This window comes from Emys orbicularis, chromosome 24 (assembly GCF_028017835.1).
Source record: "Emys orbicularis isolate rEmyOrb1 chromosome 24, rEmyOrb1.hap1, whole genome shotgun sequence".
NCBI classification, from domain to species: domain Eukaryota; kingdom Metazoa; phylum Chordata; order Testudines; family Emydidae; genus Emys; species Emys orbicularis.
The window spans coordinates 15,219,865-15,240,745 of record NC_088706.1 but is presented as its reverse complement, the minus strand read 5'-3'; the positions used below and the strand labels follow the sequence as shown (position 1 = coordinate 15,240,745).

At 58.8% G+C, this 20,881-nt stretch overlaps 1 protein-coding gene across 1 annotated transcript; it reads right to left on the bottom strand.

The window, feature by feature from the left end:
- Window positions 1–6,966: 6,966 nt before the first annotated feature.
- FKBP8 (FKBP prolyl isomerase 8) lies at window positions 6,967–20,346 on the bottom strand. The gene is made up of 9 exons (XM_065422189.1): window positions 20,274–20,346; window positions 19,217–19,544; window positions 17,381–17,550; window positions 16,426–16,514; window positions 15,679–15,896; window positions 14,833–15,005; window positions 14,604–14,681; window positions 7,950–8,081; window positions 6,967–7,195 (listed from the first exon to the last, which is right to left on the bottom strand). The coding sequence occupies exons 2-9, from the start codon at window positions 19,512–19,514 to the stop codon at window positions 7,109–7,111; spliced, it is 1,245 nt and encodes a 414-aa protein (XP_065278261.1). The 5' UTR covers window positions 19,515–19,544; window positions 20,274–20,346; the 3' UTR covers window positions 6,967–7,108.
- Window positions 20,347–20,881: the final 535 nt, after the last annotated feature.

Here is a 20,881-nt window from a genome sequence, read left to right as displayed (position 1 = left end):
GGAGGGAGGGAGGGTGGCAGAATTGGGGTTCAGGCTGGAGTGGGGGTGGTGGCACCCCACAAGGGGAAGGGGCTCAAGGTCCAGGTTTGACCCCGAAACCACCAACTCTTCAGTTTGTAGCCCAGGCTCTGAGTGGGGGGGTTTCAATGTTCTCTCTGGCCACAATTACAGGGTCACCAGTGTGGTTAAAGCAATACCTGTTTATACCAGAGTCACTCCAAACAAAGTCCTACATCTTAACCCAGTATGGGAAGGGGAATTCGCTGTACCCCTGTAAGGAACTTTTAATGGCATCCGTGTGAGGGGTTGTATGGGTGAAATACTCACCCCTCATTGTTACAGTGCTACTGGGACAAACGCTGTGTAGCCCACATTGGTTGCAGTGATTTAGCTTCTGCCTGATGCAAATCAAGCCGATCCAAGTGCCCACATGGCAAGTTGCACAGCAGTCAGTAGCTCACTGTCCACTCCCCCCAGGAGCTAAGCCGCTCTCGGTGCAGCAGGCCTTGTCTACACAGGGCTGGCGAACGGAAGGGCGGTTATCCTCCTTGGACAGCTGGGAAAGTGACGGCTGGTGCAGTCTCTGGCACGGGCCCAGCCAGTGTCTTAATGCCAGCACCAGCTCATCCCTTTAGTCCAACCATCTTCTCCTCTGCCCCCAGCAGCCCATGTAGAGTCCACTACAGCACAGGCTCCAGGATAGGGTCTAGGGCTTTAGGAACAGGCTCACGCACATGCTAAATGCTCCAGCCGTACGTTTAAATGCCCAGAGGAGTAGGGCCCACCTTTGTATAGTCTACTAAACGAATGCATGGGGTTGCTGCCACCAGAGAAAGGGTGGGCTGGGGTCAGCCTGGAAAAACCTCGTCAGACCTAGCACTGCAAAGAGGCTGCAGTGTGTGTTGAGCACTGGCCCTAGCTGCTCCCCCGGGCTTCGTTAGCAGGCTCAGCTCTGTCGTGGAGCCAGGCAGCCACCAAGCGAGTCGCTGAAGGACGTGCTGCTAGCAGCCCTCTACGTGTCAAAGTCCCAAGCACCTGTGACTAAGCGCTGGGCGTTGTGGCGAGCACAGCGTACAGTGGAACAGCTGGTACAGTACCGGTGGTGGGTCCCTCTTGCTCCTGTGTTGGCCTCGCTTCCTTCCTCTGCTTGCGGGAGGTTTGTTCCTCCTCTGCCGAGGCAGTGAAGTGAAACAGGGGGAATGTTCGTAGTTTCTGGCAGCTGCACGTCATTGCTGCACCCTACCCCGCTCAGCCTCCATTGCCAGCTAGTCTCAGGGCTACGGCAGGGAACAGCTCTAAGGCTGGGATGAGGCTGGAGGATGTTGGGGTTCCCCAGCCCCCCAGCACTTGTCAAGAAAGCTCGTGGTGTCATCTCTGGTACTTCTGTTGTTAGAAAAGAAGTTCCTCAAAATGCAAACGGGGCAGCCAGTGAGCCAGGCTGCACCTGCTGCCCTGGAGGGAATGAGCAGCATCTGGGACGCAGCCCACTGGCTCCCCCAGCTGGGTCTGGCCTCCTGAGCTCGTGCTACGCGGCGGGGTCATGGGGCAGAAAGCAGGCTCCTCTCCCCAAAGGAAACGCTGCATTTTGGTTTAGTTTAACATCTTGCTGTTTGAAATGCAGCGAACCTGTGAAATTCAGCATGGGCACCACCGGGCAGCAGCCTCAGGAACAGCCCGTCTGGCCCTGAGCAAGGGGATTAGAATAACCTGTGCACCTTCCAGAGCTCCTGGGAGGTTACTAAACAACAGCAGCAACGGCCGCCCAGCCAAGCCACGTCTGTAGGTCTGCTCGGGCTGCCACCAGCAAGACGGGGTCTGCGCCTTCACTGGAAACCAGGATGGAGTTTCAGTCTCCTGAGCAACTAAAAATAGCTCCAGACCCAGGAATCAGCCACAGTACCCTGAGCAGGGCGTCATGGGGTCTGTCCACACTGCAATTAAAAACCCACGGCTGGCCTGTGCCAGCTCACTGGGGCTCGGGCTAAGGGGCTGTTTAATAGCGGTGTAGACATCCGGGCTTGGTCTGGAGCTGCAAGGTGGGAGGGTCCCAGAGCTCAAAATGTCTGCACCACAATTAAACTGCCCCTTAGCCTGAACCCCGGGAGCCCAAGTCAGCCGGCACAGGCCAGTCACGGGGGTCGAATTGCAGTGTAGACAGACCTTTGCAGGGCACCAAAACCATAATCACAGCATCTCAAAGAGCCAGCAGCCAAGCATATGGTGAGGGGTTTCTGCCCCTTTCTTCCAGCTGTTGCCACGTCTCTTGCGCAGTGTCACATTAGTGTGCAGATGCCCTAGCCACTGCCCCAGACACACGTGGGCTCAGTCTTGGAACAACTGCGGGGCAGCAGCTAAGCACAGCCAGTGCTCACCCTTCTCCTTCCCCAGGTGCGTTCATAGCCCACAGGTGGGAACCGAGCAGCCATCTCAGATCCCAGCTAACCCGTACCGAGGATGCGAGGTGCTCCAGGCTGCTGGGCTGGTTTTTAGAACCCAGGTTCAGCCACTCACAGATGAACGTGGCTCTTTAGGAGTTGCTCCAGGGGCCGGGGATGTGCTTCCAACCCCTGTGGCATTCTCCCACAGCCCACGGCTATAGGGGCAGGTCACAAACCTTGGCTGAACAGGGGAGATTGAGGCTGTTTTCTTGAGAACATTCTTTTCCAGTTCCTCCCAGCTTCCCCCTGCCCAGCGCTGGCTGGGAAGGGAAAGGCTGGGCTTGTCCCCTCCGCCTGCCAGCTGGCACCTTGGCCACTGGGCACCCGGTGCTCTCACCTATGGCAGAGCGCGCTGGCATCCGCAGTATTTCAGCCACAAGGGAGCCAGTGTTTTTCTGGACCCGTCAGCAGGTCTGAGCCCGACGTGGCGCAGAGAACACCGTGGTTCCTGTGGCGGATGGTCTCCCATTGGCAGTGGAGAAAGGGCCAGGGTCCGACCGAGCTCCACGCTGCCAACTCCCGTGGTGTCATGGCACATCTCGTGCTAGCTCCTGGGGTCCCAGAGGAGAGTCCCAGCTGCTTTCATTAAAAACACCAAGGAAGGGGCTTGTTCCAATGGGTCCAGAGAAAAGTTTGGTCACGGGACGCAGGTAATGGCTCAGCAGCTCAGAAAGCAGCAGGCAAAGGAAGAGCCCAACACTGACTCCCCTGCCCTGTTCCCATTGCAGACACCGAAGTGGGGCTGGCCTGTGAGTTGGGCTGCTAGATGTGGAGAGGCTTTCAGGGGTGCTGGGGGTGGGGAGGACTCACTCAGCAGCTCCCCCAAGGGGCATGGCCCATGTGGCACTCCCCCTCGTCCCACCCGACGGGAGAGGGCCCCAAGAGGAGACGGTGCAGGGCTGCAGAGCCACCTGGCCAGACACAAAGCTCTGCTCTGCAGACTGCAGGGCACAGGTGCCCATGGGCAGACAGAGGCTGGGGTGAATCGTGGCTCCGGTGCCTGGCAACCTGGCCTGTGGGTGGACTTGGTTTCCTTGCACAGCAGCTGAGAGTCCGGGGGGGTGGGGGAGGGGGAGGGAAGGGGTAAATACAGGGGCAGGTGCAAGAGTGTGACAGCAAATCAGAAATCCCCATCCCTGCCCTCTGGAAGGGGTATGCCGGGGGGGGGGGCTGGATCCACCTGCGCAGGGCCCTGGGGTGGTTGCCCCAGCTGCAGAAGGAGGCTTTTCCCACCAGGCTGTGAGGTGCTGGACACGTCCTGCTCTCAGCGGTGCATGCCCGTAGCCCAGCCTGCAGCTCCGCCGGTGCAACCAGCCATTCTCCCCCAGCCCTGCGGTGCTGGGACCCCGAAGGCGTCTCCTGGGAAGGGCGGCCTGGCCCTGCCGCCTGACTGACTGGGTGCTGGAGAAGGTGCCAGTAAGACAGGCCTGTTCCCCTATCTGTCCCCCCCCCCCCCCACCCAGGGGCTGGTTCTCTGCCAAAGGCTTCCCCTCCCCGAGTCTGAGCAGCGCTGTCCCTGCCTGTCCCACACATTCAGCAGCAGCGAGAGAAAACACAGCTTCAGCCCCCCATTGCAACCTGAGCAACAGCACCGACCGCTCCCCTCTGCCCCCGAGGGGGCCAGCTCACAGGCTGGGGGTGCTCACAGTGCTGATCATCGGGGGGCTCAGCCCCCCAGCCAGCTGTCCAGGGAAGCCAGCACAACCACCCTGCCCCTTATCAGCCACTGCCCAAGCACCGCTAAGAATCCCCCGCCCACTGCCTGGACCGTCTCTCCACGCTGGCCCCAGGCAGATCTCCAGCCAGCAAAGCCCCACAGGCAGCTCCCCTAACAGAAGAGGGGCTGGGTATTTCCTGAGCCCCAATTAAAGACAAGAGTTTTCCCCTTGGAAGATGACAGGCCATGGGGGGGGGGGAAGGATGGGCTGAGGGGCAGGCAGGGGAGACCCCCCTGAAGGGGACAGCCTGGACCACACACTGCAAGTTGGATCCTTTCACAGCAAATGTATCGAGGACCAGCTGTGGCTCCTGGCCAGGGGAGGGTCTCTCCCCCCCCCCCACCCCCATCCTTCCCTGCTGGGCCAACAGAATCCAACAGGTCCCTCCTCTGGGAGGAACCAGCCCTAGGCCTGAACCAAGGGGGGCACGGATGGGCAGGGTAAATAATCACCTCCCCCCACCAGCTTGTGGCCACAGCTGCTGCCTCTGCCCCATTCACAGCCCCTAGTGCGAGGGCCAGGCGGTCACAGCCAGGTCTTGGTCCTGCCCCAGCAGGACAAACCCAGAGCACTGCGAATGGCCCTTGGGCTACTGCTCTTGAGACCCTGGGCCCAACGGCAGGCACTGGGCTCTGATCCCAGATGTAGACTCCACCCCAGTTAATACAACAGCTGCAGCAAACCACTCATCCCCCTGCCCCACACCTCATGGGACGCTCCCTGCCTGAGGTGCCAGCGCTCTGCCCGCAGACAGGCCAGGAGTGGGGGCACCAGCAAGCCCACGCTGCAGTAAACAGAGCTTCAGCAAGAAGAGGAGCCGGCCGCTGGGCAAGGGCCCTTCAGGGAAGGGCTAAGAGAAGGGCCGAGGGCCAGGCCGCTGGCAGCTCAGCTCCATGCCCTGGGGAACTGGCCCATTCCCAAGGAAGCCCCTTGGCAGTCCCAGCCAAGGCAGGATGCTGCCACCAGGGAGCAGCTAAGGGAGAGCCCTCCTGTCCCCCAACCCCCCCTTTCCTAGGGACTGTCCTGCAGGGTTACCACCACTGAAAGGGGCTGCGTTGGCCTCCCAGTGCTCCAGCTGTTGCTCCAGCTGCCCCTCAGCCACAGCTGGGACAGTGGCCAATCCCAGCACACCCCAGTCGCCCCTCCTCTCAACAAGGGAAACGCAGGCACTGCAACCTGCCGCCCCCTCTCCCCCAGTCAGTGACAGAACCCAGCTCTCAAGCGCTGCTCTTTAGTGCTGGGAAGGGGGCAGGCTCCCAGGGCAGCTGCTGCAGGGCAAAAGGAGACGCTCCTGCACGTCCCTTGCAGCAAAGCCGCTAGGTGAGGGAACAGCCCTCGGCGGGGCGTCCTCACACGGTGCTCTAGGCACCCAGGGCCACAGGTGTTTAGGGCAGCACCTGGGTGAGCACAGAGGTAGTGCTAGGCAGAGCTAGGCAGACTAGGGTGCGCTGGAGGTCGGGGAGCTGCTCCAGGGGCCTTGGTTGCCTGCCAGGGAAATTCTTTTGATGTTCCCTGCAACCCCCGCCCCCAAGGGCCGAGCCAGCCAGCAGTGCACCACAGCGATAGAGATCAGCCCAAGGACCCAGCAGCTCCCCCACCTGCCCTTGCCTGGCAAGGAAGAGGCCCAGCTCTGGAGGAGACACAATTGAGACTTGTCGGTTTATTGGGGGTTTTCACAGTTGATTGTGGGGGTGGGGGAATAGTACTTTGACTCCGTAGAAGTGCAGCTGGTAGGACAGGGCAGGGGGACAGAAGACAGGGGCCCTGCTGCACAGTGGGGAGGGAGGCAGGAGCAGGACCAGGGCTGGACAGCGCTACAGGCCGAGGGGAAATACCCTCCCTAGGGGACCTGCAGAGAGATCAAAGCCCTGGGTGCCAGAAGGATGAAACGGACACGCAGACATTTTGCTCCTCCACCGTTCCTGCCACATGGCGTTTTGCTTCCCGGGGGCAGCTCACGCTCCTGGGACTGTTCTTGGCCATGGCACACTAGACCCCCCCCTGTAGTGAAGAGGGCAGCGGGGTGTGCGTGAAGGCTGGGGGGCAGGGCGCGCTCCAAGAGAGCCCCCCCTCGTCCCTGATGTACGAGCGAGAGCTCTGCTGGAGGGGCTGTGCTCTCCCCCCTGGCCCCACTGCCCAAGGGATCCAGGGACAGGGCCAAGGCGCCACCTCCCAACACCCCGGGGAGCCTGTCGCAGAGCATGGTGGCTGCAGGGGCACTAGAAGCCTTTACAACAGGAAAACCAGCCCTCGCTAGCTTTTCTGCGACAGGCAGCTGAGGTCGTGTTACTGGGGCAAGTTGGGTTCATTTCACAATGGCACCCACGGGCACAGCTCCCAGCACCTAGGGGGATGGGTGCTGATTGCATGCCCTTCCCCACAGCCACATGGAGAGCATCCCCCCCATGGACCCCGGCTCTGCAGAACCAGAGTCATGACCACACAAGCCCTGCCTGCTCTACCCTCCCCCAGAAACAGCTGCATCCCTTAACAGATTGGTGGTTTAGGGGAGCCCCTCCTGCTGACCATCAGAAGGGGGCAGATGGCACCGGAAGTTACTGCTCTGCTGGCACCGGGGCGCAGGTTCTGCCAGGGTAGGACGACGACGGCCCAGCGGTCAGTGTGTGGAAATGCCAGGCTCTTCGTCCCACACTCAGAGGGCTCACCCGCCCTGGGCATCTCCACCTGGCCTGCCAACCCTCCACCCGCGCCCCATCCTGCTGCAAAGGTGCCGCCGCAACGGCCGCTTGCCAGGCCCCTCGGGCAGAGCAGGTCGATTCTGTGATTTACAATCAGTGGGTAAGGGGGAAGGGAGCGATGCACAGAACCCCGGCTCCGTTCTGAGGGGAGGAAATCAGACAGTCCTCACCGGTGCAGGTCCCGAGGTGCCGGGGCAGCTGGTGGGGCAGACTGGGGCATGGCACGGCTTCTTGGGCCTCTCCGCAGACGACACTAGTTCCTTGCGGCTATGACAACGGACAAGGCCACGCCACCGAGCGCGACAGCTGTTGCGCCGAAGAGCCACTTCCAGGGAATAGACTGGAGGGGAAGGAAAGAGCCCACGAATGTTAGAGGAGAGCCAGCCGGGGGGGCTCGAGGGTCAGGCCGCCCTTGACAGGGAATTGGTTAGAACCCCGCTGGCTCTGGGGCCGGAACGCAGCCTGGAAGGAGCAGGAGGGATCAGTCCTGTGCCTGTCACATGGGGGGGTCAGGAACCCCAATCCTAAGTTGGGGTGCAGGGAGGTTCCCTGCCCCAGGAGCATTTGGGCAGCCTGTGCTCAGCAGAGCAGGGGAGGGGGCTCCCTCTATCTGGCCGGGATGGTGCCATCAGGTGGACCGATGGCATTGCAGCTCTCTGGGCTGCCGGCTCGGGGGGCCATGCCTCAGCCCCACCTGCAGCCTGCCCCTTCACGACCAGCCACAGCAAGCAGGCACCTCTGCCCTCTCCACCACGGATCCCTCCAGCTGGCAGCTCCAGACTCAGCTCAGAGCCTGGCACACAACAGCAGTTTCCCTGGCGCGTGCTGGCTCTGTGCTGACTAGGAGAGCCCCAGCAGGGCTCACGCACTCTGCAGCCTGCTCTGCCAGCACGTGGGGGCACAGGCAGTGACCCACAGCCCAGAGCTCACGCACTCTGCAGCCTGCTCTGCCAGCACGTGGGGGCACAGGCAGCAGCAGCCAGAACACAGCGAGTGTGGAACCACTCTGGGAGCCGGGAAAGATCTCAGAGGCCCCAGAACGTTGTCGCTGCTTTCCCAGGCTCCTTCCCACCCCCGCATCCTCCACCACTCACCCGGGGCGACTTGTCTTTGCACGGTGCAGGGGTGCTGCTGGCGTTCCCCAGCATCTTCCTGTACATCGCGCTCTCCACGTTCTTCTGCTCCGCGTGTTTCTTCACCAACTTGGAGAGCTCTGCATGGATAGTCTGGGAGCAAGACAGCCAGGCATACATGAGATGCCAGCCCCACTTCCCCTCTCCAGCCAGCTCCCAGCGCGCTCCGCAGACGGGGGCAGAGAGGAAAGAGCAACACGACAGCCCTGCGAGGACACAGAGCCAGCAGCCCCTAGGAGCCGGGCTCTGCCGAACTGGGCGGCCGAGGCTGCACAAAGGAGCTCAGACACCAAGGCTGCTCCTCCCCACTGGGCAGCAGAAGCCACGTGTGCCCAGGCCGCCTCTCCCCACTGCACCTAGCCCCCACTTGGAGCAGGGGCAGCACACCCGGGCAGGCCAAGCCTCTGGCCGGGAGAGCAGGCAGACGTGCCAAGCAAGCAGCTCAGAACAAGGACTCCTGAGTACGGGTCCTCGCTGTACAGCCAGACACTTCACTTCTGTGCCTCAGTTTCCCACCTTTGAGAGCCGCACGAGTGGGCGACAGGGCCTTGTATTTGCTCCAGCCCTCTAGAGCAGGGGTTCTCAAACTGGGGGGTCGGGACCCCTCAGGGGGTCACAAGATCATTAGATGGGGGTTGTGAGCTGTGAACCTCCACCCCAAACCCCGTTTGCCTCCAACATTTATAATGGTGTTAAATATATTAAACAGTGTGTTTAACTTATTGGGGGGGGGGGGTGTCGCACTCAGAGGCTTGCGATGTGAAAAGGGTCGCCAGTAAGAAAGTTTGAGACCCGCTGCTCTAGAGGGCGAGATGCACCCTAGTGGTGGGTAACGAAGCCACACCTCTGCAGCTGGTCTGCCAGAGCCCCACCCTGGGGCAAAATCCTGTTACAATTTCCCCCCCGCCACCAAATCAGATCCCGCCCCGAGCACGTGGCTCAGCCTGGCTCCATCAGCCGCAGCAGGCCCATCACAACCACTGGGGACAGTTCCTCAGCGTGCCAGGAAAGGGCTGCTTGCCCTGCCTGACTGGGGCTTCTGGTCATCCCCAGCAGAGGGGGGAACTCCAGCAAGGGCAGGACAACAGGAGGCCCCAGGCAAAGCAGGTCCATGGCTTCCAGCCTCTTCCAGGGTGGAGCTGCAGCCAGTGCCACAGCTGTTATGCCAGGAGACTGCCGTCAGGCTCAGGCCTGGGCTCCTGGCAGGTGCTGGGCATGGCGGCCTAGCCAGGTTGCTCCCAGGTCCCACTATTTTCTGTGCCCCCAGCCCCGAGAGTCACGGACACCCGGCTCGGGAGGAGGGGAAAGCAGCCCAGGCTTGGAGTAAACACATCTAGGAGACACGTGGATCAGCATCAAGCGGGAGCGGAGCAGAGGCCAGCCCACCTCAGCCACAGAAGGTGCACTGCAGCGTGGGGCTTTACGGGGAAGAGCAAGATGGACGGACGGACACACCACAACCCCGTCCCCCAACAGCTCTGAAGAGATGTAACGGACTTCAGATTCCATCCTTCATGGAAGCTGAACCTGCCTCTGCTCACCGGGTAACAGGGCCCGTCGGAAGGGGACTTTAGCTGGGTGAGGGGCCAAAGGCCACCTCACAGGAAGCGGTGCCGTGTGCTGATTGGGAAAGGACTTTTTTTGGTTGTAAAAAAGACTAAAACTCTGCCCTTCTTGGTTTCCTGGGCAGAGATGCAGCAGTGTTTGTTCGGATTCCCACCGGAGAGAGGGGACAGGGAGGCGAGGGTCAGTTAAGATCAGCCGGAAGTTGGACTCTAGCAGGATCTGTCAAGCCCCTGCCAGTCTCTTTAGGGTACGTCTATACTTACCGCCGGGTCTGGCGGTAAGCAATCGATCTTCTGGGATCAATTTATCGCGTCTTGTCTAGACGCGATAAATCGATCCCGGAAGTGCTCGCTGTCGACGCCGGTACTCCTGCTCCGCGAGAGGAGTACGCGGAGTCGATGGGGGAGCCTGCCTGCCGCGTCTGGACCCGCAGTAAGTTCGAACTAAGGTACTTCGACTTCAGCTACGTTATTCACGTAGCTGAAGTTGCGTATCTTAGTTCGAAGTGGGGGGTTAGTGTGGACCAGACCTCTGCGTGGTCACCCGGCTGCTCTAAGAAGCAGTGACAAAATGTAGTGGGATTCTGCGACTGAAATCCGCTCCCTCCCTGCATCCCTGTGAGCACCGGGAAGTTCAGCTGGAAAGCCCCGAGGTTTCACAAGAGGTGCGGGCTAGTCCCTGCGCAGCCTGGAACCGAGCTCACTGCCAATGCTGCCCTGCAGTCCTACCCTCTTAGAACTGAACTAGGTTCATACACGACAGGTTCGAGATCCATTTAGGGGCATTTTCCCAGCACCCTGGGCAGCGAGAGGTCACTGTCTCAGCCCCACTCTCTGGGATACAGCAGTAATAGCCCCTGCCCCACGGGCCGAGGATTCCTAGCAGCCACTAGCCAGCTCCCAAAGCCCACATCAGAAGAACCAGAACAGAGCCGAGTGCGGACAGACACGAACCCAGGGCCTGGAGAGAGTCAGCTATTTGGCTTCTGGCCTTTGCCACTTGTGTAGTGGGACTGCGCCCTCTGCTGTGGGAAGCTGGATACTTGTCTCTTCACAGCGGGCAATCCCACGAAGTGGCTTTGTAAAGGCACACAGGCATGGTGAAGAGTTACCTAAAGGAGCCAAGTACCTGGACGTCTGTTATTTATCCTGGGTGTTTCTAAGACTCAGCTAATTTAAAGGATCCAAGTTTGCTGTTCCCCACTGATGGGCTCTCCCCACGACTTCTCTCCTTTGGAGCAATGAGAAGTCAGGGCCGTCGCGCTCTGGTTCCTGTACGCTAGCCGAGCGCTGCAGGGGAAGGGCTCTTCCTTTACAAGCTATGCAGCATTTCCAGTTTGTGCCTTTCATGGAGAGAGCTTTAGGCTCTGGAAAGAGGAGCCTTTCCAAAACCAGCCTTTCGGGCCAAATTTAATCCGACCGTTTCCAAAGTAATAAAAGCCAGTGGCGCCCGAGAGAAGACTGGATTCCGGACGGTGTATTTTTAAGATGCTTTTGAGAGTGAAATGCAACAAGTTAGTCCAGTGATTGCTGCTTGTCTGCCAGGTCGGTCCTGTTGGGAGGGGGTCACGTCCAATGGCTTTCATGAGAGTTGCGAGCCCATGAGGAATTCTTGGGGGCAGCCCCCTGCTGTGCAGCAAGACCTCTCCAGACCCTGCTCCCGTGGGGGAAGGAATTAGCCAGCGCCCCCTTGTCCCCTACTTAATTTGAAGAGTTAGAATCTGGCACCTCCACATAGAGGGTGGGAAGAGAAATGCTCAATATTGTGGTGTGCTTGGCTTGCACCCGGTGAAAGGCGCCTGACCGACAGCCCGGGGGAACGGAATGATCAGACCCAAATGAACATGATTTGTTGGGGGGAGAGTCAACACGGCTTTTGTAAAGGGAAATCCTACCTCACCAATCCATTAGAATTCTTTAACGAGGTCACCATAAGCATGTGGACAAGGGTGATCCAGTGGCGACAGACTATTTGGACTTTCCAAAAGCCTTTGACAAGGTCCCTCACTAAAGGCTCTTAAGCAAAGTAAGCTGTCCTGGGGTAAGAGGGAAGGTCCTCTCATGAATTGGTAACTGGTTAAAAGTCAGGAAACACAGGGTAGGAATAAATGATCAGAGTTTTCAGAATGGAGAGAGGTAAATAGAGTCCCCCAAGGGTCTGTACTGGGACCAGTGCTGTTCAACATATTCATAAATGAGCTGGGAAAAGAGGTAAACAGTGAGGTGGCAAAGTTTGCAGATGATACAAAATTACTCAAGACATTTAAGTTCAAAGCTGACTGTGAAGAGCTACAAAGGGATCTCACAAAACTGGGTGACTGGGCAACAAGATGGCAAGTGAAATTCAATGTTGATAAATGCAAAGTAATGCACATTGGAAAACATCATCCCAACTATACACACAGAATGATGGGATCTAAATTAGCTGTTACCACTCAAGAAAGATCTTGGGAGTCATTGTGGATAGTTCTCTAAAAATACCCGTTCAATGTGCAGCAGCAGTCAAAAAAGCAAACAGTGTTATGAACCGTTAGGAAAGGGATAGATAAGGCAAAAGAAAATATAACAGCACTATATAGATCCATTGTATGTCCACAACTTGAGTACAGTTGAATGCAGTTCTGGTCACACCATCTCAAAAAAGATGCATTAGAACTGGAAAAAGTGCAGAGAAGGGCAAGAAAAATGATTGGGGGATAGAACGGCTTCCGTGTGAGGAGAGAGTAAAAAGGCTAGGTCTGTTCAGTGAGAAAAGAGACAACCGGGGGGGGGAGATGATAAATGATTATAAAATCATGACTTGGTGTGGAGCAAGTGACTAGGGAAGTGTTTTTTACCCTTCCCATAACACAAGAACCAGGGGTCACCCAATGAAATGAATAGGCAGTAGATTTAAAACAAACACCACAACACACAGTCACCCTGGGGAACTCATTGCCAGGGGATGTTGTGAAGGGCAAAAGTATAACCGGGTTCAAAAAAGAATGAGCTGAGTTGCTGGAGGACAGGTACCTCACTGGCTAGGCAACCCCATGCTCTGAGTGTCCCTGAACCTCTGACTGCCAGAGGCTGGGACTGGACGAGGGGGTGGGTCACTCGATAATCCCCCTGTTCTGTTCATTCCCTCTGGGGCACCTGGCATTGGCCACTGTGGGAAGACAGGACACTGGGCTAGACGGACCATGGGTCTGACCCAGTGTGGGTCATGTTCAGACTCCTCTAAGGCACAGAGCAGGTGAAGCTACATTCTGCAGCTCATGAAAAACAAGTCCTAGGCAGCACATTGTGAGCTAGCGAACATCGCTGCCCTCCAGATCCCTGCAGCCTTCGCTTCTGGGAAATCCGACAGCCCAAAGGACTGGCCAGGTCTCTGCTGGACAAGCAACCCCTGCTAACATTCCTGATGTGCACGAGATGCTTCGGGGAGAGCTGGGATCGTGGCTAGCAACATCGCTTGCGTGCCATCACACTGGCTATCCCAGCCCCCAACTGGGCCAGCTTGTCTTTGGCCTCGTCCCGATGAGGAAAAGGCGCGTTCTCCCCTCAAGCTACTGCACACCCAGTAACACCCGACGGAGACAAGGCAGTTTGCTGCTTTTGCACAAGTGAAACACTAGGCTCGCCCGTCCGTCTCCATCGGCCCCGGCTTGGCTTTGACGCCATTCGTGGTATGGACAGATTAGGGCAGAAGAAGGAATTCTGCGACATGGCCGGCACATCACAGGGTGCGGTAAGGTCACAGTGAGACAGGCTGAGCAGCCAGCCCGCCCATCTGAAGGGCCTAGCTAGAAATCAAACCGGGTGGCGCCTGACCTGCAAGGAGGCCAAAGAGAGTTAACACCACCTCTCTTCCTAGCAGAGATGCCCCCTTTTACACTGTAGGCTCTTTGGGGCAGGGACTGTCATTCACTAAGTTTGTACAGCCCCTAGCACAATGGGCCCATCTTATCTGTGGTCTTTAGGTGCCACAGGGATATAAAGTCTAACACCTCTGCAGTGAAATGCCCACTGAGATGCTTTTTCATAGTCAGGGGCACTCGCTGACAGACAGGGAGAGCTCATCCCCGAAGCAAAGCGCTGCTCCGCTCTCTGCCCTGACACATGGAGTGTTTGTGTATTCTGCCCTGGTCCACAATCCTCACTGTCATCCTGGGTATTTCCAGGCTGCCTCAGGGCTTCCACTCCTGCAGCAGGAAATTCCCCACCCAGAGCTCATCCCGGCCCACGTGCTGAACTGGAGTCTAGCTCTTTGGGGCTGCTCCCAGGGCAGCGTCAGTCATGCCCTGCAGTGCCAAGCAAGGAGCCAGGGCTTGGTTCCCGCCCCACCTCCTGCAATGATGGCCCAAGACGCTGGGAGTTGCTGGGCTGGGACCCATTTTTAACAAAGGATGGGCTGGAGGGCGCCCTGCCTCCATGGGGCTCGATTTTTTTTTTTTTTTTTTTTTTTTTAAAATGGAGATATCCTATCTCCTAGAACTGGAAGGGACCTTGAAAGGTCATTGAGTCCAGCCCCCTGCCTTCACTAGCAGGACCAAATACTGATTTTGCCCCAGATCCCTAAGTGGCCCCCTCAAGGATTGAACTCACAATCCTGGGTTTAGCAGGCCAATGCTCAAACCAATGAGCTATCCCTGCCCTGATTCTGGGGGCAAAGGAGGAAGGGGAAAAAGCAGAGACCCAGTAGATCCGTTTTCCCATCCGTAGCCACAGCAGGTTCAGTCCCTACACTAGGCAGTGTGAACACATGCCACCTGGTGCCATTGCAATCTGAGCTCCCAGGAGAGACTGCCTGCCTCGCACGGGCCAGCAGCGCAGCGTTGACCTGCTCCCGAGGGTGCCCACCAGTCGGCCTCCCCACGCCGGGATGGCTGGCAACAAGAACACAGCGTCTCCGCGAAGCAATGCCACACAACCAGGAGCCTGGCGGCTCCAGCGGGGTAAAGCCTCAGCTGGTCGCTCGCTTCCATCCCAGCAGGAAGAGGAACCCGCTAGCCAAGCCCAATGCAGCAGCAGCCCAGCCGGCAGGGCGGCAGCGGACACAGCAGCTTACCTTGTTTGATGGCTCCAACTTCAAAGCTGCTTTGAGGAGGGGTATGGCCTCGCTGTACTCGCCCTGCTGTGCCAGCACCTGGAAGACAAGCCACAAAGCTGAGCAAAGAGGCCCTGGCCAGCCCCCAGTGAACAGGCTCCCACCCAGGCTGCAAGAGGCCAGGGTCTCCATCCGACGCTCCCACTGCCAAAGGGAGGGGGCCCCGCGCAGCACAGAGCCCCACCCTTACCTTCCCCTTGCGGAAGAGGGCCTTGATGTTCTCCGGCTGGTGCTCCAGGACTTGGGTGCACGATCTCAGGGCAGCCTCATAATGGTCCAGCTTGAGCTGAGAGGCTGCCAGGTTGTTGAGACATTTCACCTTCACCTCCAGCAGCTCGGCCTCCTCCTCCGGGCTGAAGTCGACTGTGGAGATCCCAGAGCTGAGTTACACCTGCAGCACAGCTGCTTTCCAACCCTGCTCGAGCTCCCTTCGTTTTGCATTGCAGGGAACCCGCCTCCCTATCCCGCAAGCCATGGAGATGTCTAGACCTCACCTGGGCCACCCACAGCCCGGGAGGGTTATCCCTGGGGGCTGCTGCTGGGCTCTGGGCAGGGCAGAAAGGAGCCAGCGTCTGCCCCAAGGGGCTCACAGCCACGGACAGACCAACCGAGGGTGCCCGTGGAGACCCGGCTCTCAGAACCGTGTTGCTATGGCTGCCCGCGGGGGACGCTGGGTGAGGAGCAGGTGTGTGCAATGGAGGAAGTAGGCTGTAAAGCCACCAAACGCTGCTTTCCAAAACATCTCCCCCTGGCACTGCAGAAGGGCCCCAGGCAAGGAGGCATCTTAGAGGGCAACAGCTCCCGAGAGACACAGGCTGCCAGGAGACCCAGCTCCCGGGCGGGGGACTCCCCGGCTCAGGCGAGGAGACGCTGTTCGACGAGCAGCGTGTCCCAGAGGGGCCAGCGTCACACACGAGGATGAGGAGGGCTGAGCCCCGAGGGTCGGGTGGCGGAGACGCCTCAGACTGCAGTAACTCCACTTCCCAGAGCCCCGCTGCGCGGGCAGGACTGGCTGACCCCAGGGCAGGGCAGGTACCTTTGGAGCTGGAGTCGATGGTCTTCAGGGCGATGTCGTAGGAGTTGATGGCCAGCACGTAGTCCGCCTGCTGGTAGTAGAAGTTCCCGCACTCCCGCTTGCGATTGGCCAGCTGGATTTTCTCTCTCCCACGGAGGAGCTCCAGGTCAGGAGCGTCCTGCACGGCCAGCAGCTGCACTTCCAGGGTGAGGGCTGCGTGGTGCGGGATGTCGGGGCTCCTGCTCACATGATGGAGGAGACGCGATGGCACCTCTCGCAGGAGGAGGAACGGGCCCAGCCCAGGCTGCGGTGGCTCTGGGGCAAGCAACACTATCGCTCTGCATCAGAGCTGCCCCCCCGAACACCCACGGGCTGCCGAGGAGCCATGCCGATTCAGTGCTGGGGAAAGGGGCAGCCCGAAGACTGACACGCGTGGAGGCAGCCAGACCAGGGAGGGCAGCAGAACAGACCCTGTTGCCAGCTATGGCTCATTCCTGCCCTGGAGAAATCCCACCCCTCCCCGATGGGCAATGGGGCCCACTGACGCCTGGACTTATCTACTGGGACTGTGGCTGGGGGGTGAACTGCGCTGGGGACACGTCGTTGAGGAACCGTAATGAGACCAACACCTCCTCTCACTCTCCCCACGGCAGAGACTCCAGCCTTTGGCCTCGCGGCTGCAGGCCAGGCCTCCTCTCCAAGGATCCCCCCACTCTCTTTGGTCCTGCTCCGGTTACCCTCCTGGCCCGGTCCCAGGACCCCACTCACCTGCCCTGCGGGCCGTAGCAGTACTTGGCATCCGACATGATCGAGGCAGTTTCTCCCATTTCCATCAGCTGCACACACAGGTCTAGGGCCTGCAGAGTTCAGAGGGAGGTCAGCAGAGGGCCCTCTCTGCTCGGGAGCGGGTGGTCATGGATTCAAATCCCACAGCCAGACTTGGGCTCCTCCCCAGCGGGCTGCTGTAGTGTGGGCAAAGGGGCTGTACTGCTGGACAGGCCATTAAACCAGCACAGGAGCAGCTCAGCATGCCGGCCGGCTGCCAGGCAAACCAGAGTGAGCATGGCACAATGCAGGGACAGAGCGGGGCAGGGCAAGAGGGCATCAGCCTGTAGGTCCCAGAATTGGGTCTCTGCGCAGAGCACCGGGTGAATCGGCCAACGCGACCAGGTGCCTTTGAGCAAGGCAGGGAGCCCCGCCGCCCAGGCGGGCGAAGGAAGCACTCACATGGCTCCTGTGGGTCGCCAGGGGGACAAGCTCCCTCCCCCACCTCCTCTCTCGCCCCAAGTTCTTAGAAAATAAAGCCAGCTGCCAAATCCACAGAGATACACGGCAGCTGGGCGTAAGATAGACAGCCTCTGCTTCAGGGCATAGATATCCCCTTTGGGGATAAAGAAGAAATTGCCTGGGCCCCTCCTCCCCCACATTGCCTCATATACAGCATTCCTCAGTTAGCCAGGTGCATTACGGAGGAAGGAGAGCTCTCCCTGGAGCACCAGGTGTCTGCAGTCACTCGGGGCAGGCAGGATACTGGGACCAGAGGAAGTAGCAGTCTGACCCACACCGGGCCCTCCCACCTGAACATTCCCAGGTCAATGAACCAGGCTTTGCACGCAGGCTGGGCTCCACCAGGCAGGTCAGTGCTGTGCAGAGACTCTTCTCCGCCCCCGCCCCAAACACCTCCAGCTCCAGAGCACACAGGCCTCAGCCACCGCGCACCTACCTGCATGACGTCGCAGTCTCCCAGGGTGAAGGAGAGGCTGGGACTGTCCTCCACGACGCTGCCATCCTCCAGCATCGCCTTAAGTCGGACAGTGACATCCTGGCCTTTGCGCGGCCGGCTCGCCACGCCTTGACCTGGCACCAGGGTCTTCTTCTTGAGTAAGCCACTCCCTGGGCAGACAGATGGGAGCCAGAAGCACGTCACAGCCAGCGGGAGAGAGAAAGGCGGTCTTGGCTCATGCCGCCCACGTCCACTTGGGTTTAAAGTAGGAAGGGAGGCAGCCAAGTTGGCACATTCCCACTAGGGGGCTGATGCCGGGCTCAGAGCTGGCCACGCAGCCACTGCTCCCGTGGCTCATGTTGACAAGAACATGGCGGCCCTGAAGAGCCACTGGATTCACAGCCTTGGGGAACGAAGGCTCCTGGATACAGACATCGAGGAGGGAGAGCAGGACAAAGCAAACTCACCCCCAGCAACTACCACCAACCTGTTGCTATCCTGCCAGGGAGGGACGGGGCTAGAGACAAGAGTGAGGGTTCACGCTCCATGGCCTCTCTGCTGAGACATTAGCCGGGGGATCCCCCGAGGAGCTGCCACTTACCTCTCGGGGGCAGGGGCTGCGTCTCGCTCAGCATTTTGTAGGTTCCAAGGCCGGAAAGGACCGTTGTGACCAGCTAGTCTGACCTCCCAGAGACCTGCCCCCTGTTCATTCTAGAGCAGCTCTTTGTATTTAACCATCGGGATGATTTACCAAGGGGGGGGGGGGGCGAGTCTCCATCACTGGCCGTTTTTAAATCAAGACTGGATGTTTCTCTAACCAATCTGCCCTAGGGATTATTGTGGGCAGGTCTCTGGCCTGTGCTCTGCAGGGGGTCAGACCAGATGATCACAATGGTCCCTTCTGGCTTTAGGATCTATGAATCTTTGGGAAAATCATCCAAGCTTGATTTTAAAATCACTAGCGATCGAGAACCCACCTCGCCCCTTGGTAAATGAGTTAACGACTCTCACTGTTGAAAATATACAGCTTATTTCCAGTCTGAATTGGTCTGGCTTCAACTTCCAGCCCTTCGGTTGCGTTACATCGTCCCCTGGTCTGCTACGCCGAAGAGCCCATCATCAGATCTCTGTTTCCCAAGTAGGGACTTACAGACAGACCAAGTCTTTCCTTAACCTCTTTGTCACACCAAACAGACCGAGCTCCCAAGTCCCTCCCGGAGGGGCACGTCATCAAATCCTTTCATCAGCCTCGTGGCTTTTCTCTCAAAGCCCGCCAGTGTATGAACATCCTTCTTGAACTGTGGGCACCACCGCTGGACACAGGATTCCAGCCGTGGTCGCACCAGTGCCATAACACCTCTGCGCCCACTCGCCATCCCCCCATTTGTGCTTCCCAGAATGGCATTAGCCCTTTTGGCCACAGCATCTCAGTGGGTGCTCTCGTTCAGCGGATTAGCCACCACAGTCCCCAGATCTTCTTGGGAAGCACGAGCACGCTCTGAATGCTGCAGTGATCCAAGCCAACAACCTACATGCTGCTGGGGGCTGGGCCGAGACCTCTCCTGAATGAACGCACACCTGATTCACAGGAGGCTGTGACTGCTGACACCTGACCTGGGTACAGATAGGTGGCCCAGAGGCCAAAGGCTCCATAGCGAGGCATCTGCCACACCTTCGGGCCCCCTTTCCCACACCACTACAGCATCTCCTGAGCTGCTGCCGGGGGCACATGGGAGCCCTGACTTCAGCCTGCTTGCCCTCACTGGGAGGCAGGGAGAAGGGGAAGGGCTTACGACAACAGGAAACAGCAAGGCATCATCCTACACAGGATCTTACCCAAGACATCAAGCCACTCCTCAGCTGCCTGGGGCATGTTGGAGGCCTCCTCTGGGGCTTGCTCTGACCCGGGCGCCTGGGTGTCATCTCTGGCTGGTGGGGTCCTTCCCGTCCCTATGTCCTCCAAAGGGGGGAGTTCACTCAAGTCGTCGTCGTCATCCTCATCGAGGACTTCGAAGTCCTCCCCACTGTCCAGCATGGAGGCGCTGGCCTTGGCGAGGCCTGGCGAGCTGAGATCGATGCTGGTGTCAGCCCAGTCAGGGGAGCCATCAGCCAGACCTTCCCCTCCAGAAGCCATGGCAGAGAGGTGAGGCGAGGATCAAACTAACTAGGAAGTAAAGACAGAAGAGGATGTTTTGTTTGGGGGTTTTTCCCCGGGGGGAGATTAAGAGGAGCTGTAGTTTGAGATTCAAGAGCTACCTTGAAATGGGGCCTTAGAACCCAGCTCCCGCCTCCCCACAGCCCAGCAGCCCCCGGGGAAGTCGGCACTCACACGCTGATATGCAGCGATCATCACTCAGCCACAGCCAGGGTCCGGGACCCTGAGCTACCACCACAGGGTTTGCAAATCGGACAGAACCAAAGCACCTGAAATTGCTACTCCCTCACTGCAGCACCGTGGGCACGTCTGCCCATTGCTCCCCAGCCCCCATCCAGGCCGGTGCCTGAACTCTGGGTGCACACTGACCCGCTATGTTGTAGCTTGCAGCTGCCTCTGGTCTTTGCCATGAGCTTTGCGGGGCTTCTCCCCCGGCTCTCAAAGCCAGAAGCCCGGCATGACAGAGTTAATCTGAAGCCGATCCCCGGATCGCTGCCACCACACGTTTCCCTAACTTGTTTCCATTTATAGCAAGACCTAGGAGCTGGGCTCCGCTGGGAGACGGAGCTGAACGTGGCGCAGCATGGGAAGCCATCAAGCTCACAGGCAGCAAAGAGCCTAACTGGCACAGGGAAATATTTCCCAGCTCCAGATCCCACAGCAGGGCGGGTGGCAGGCGAGCCTCTCACCAGGGTCTTAGAAAGGCCTGGCTGCCAAACACCCGGCAGCGGAGATTACCCTGGTGCTGGAGGAACAGGGGCGGCTGGTACCTCCGGGCTGGGCTTCACCCTCAGGCAGGCTCTTGGTCTTCAGTCAAGGGGACAGTTCCAGAAGGCCAGCCATTCGGAGAGAGGCTTCATTCCTCTTTTCCAAGGGTATCTTAAAATAAAATCAATCAATCAAGCTTGAGGAGTCTCTTGCAGAGTCTGAAATCCCCATCCAGCCCCTGTTTGGGGACCGCTGGACCCAATACCAGAGCCACCCATACACTAGGCTGCTTTAGAGCCAAGTATTGCAAAAAAATCCCTGGGAAGAGGCGAGCGAGTGATGCCGCCAAGAGTCCAAGGGCAGACAGATTATGTCAACCAGCTTCCCAGCCTGGCCTCACACTCAGAGGGTGGAGGACAAGCCAAGGCCTCAAAGAGAAACAACAGGAACCTTGTGTCACCACCGCAGAGCCCACCGCTGCTCTGGGTACGGCAGAGAGCACTCCCAGCACCAAGGGAAGCTTGTTCACAGCAAGAGCTCGGTCTGCAGGCAAACGCCATTCACTGGGAGCTGTTTATTACAAGCAAAGCGCCACAAGCAGCACGCTGAGGAAAAGGCACCTGCCGCTAACAGATCAG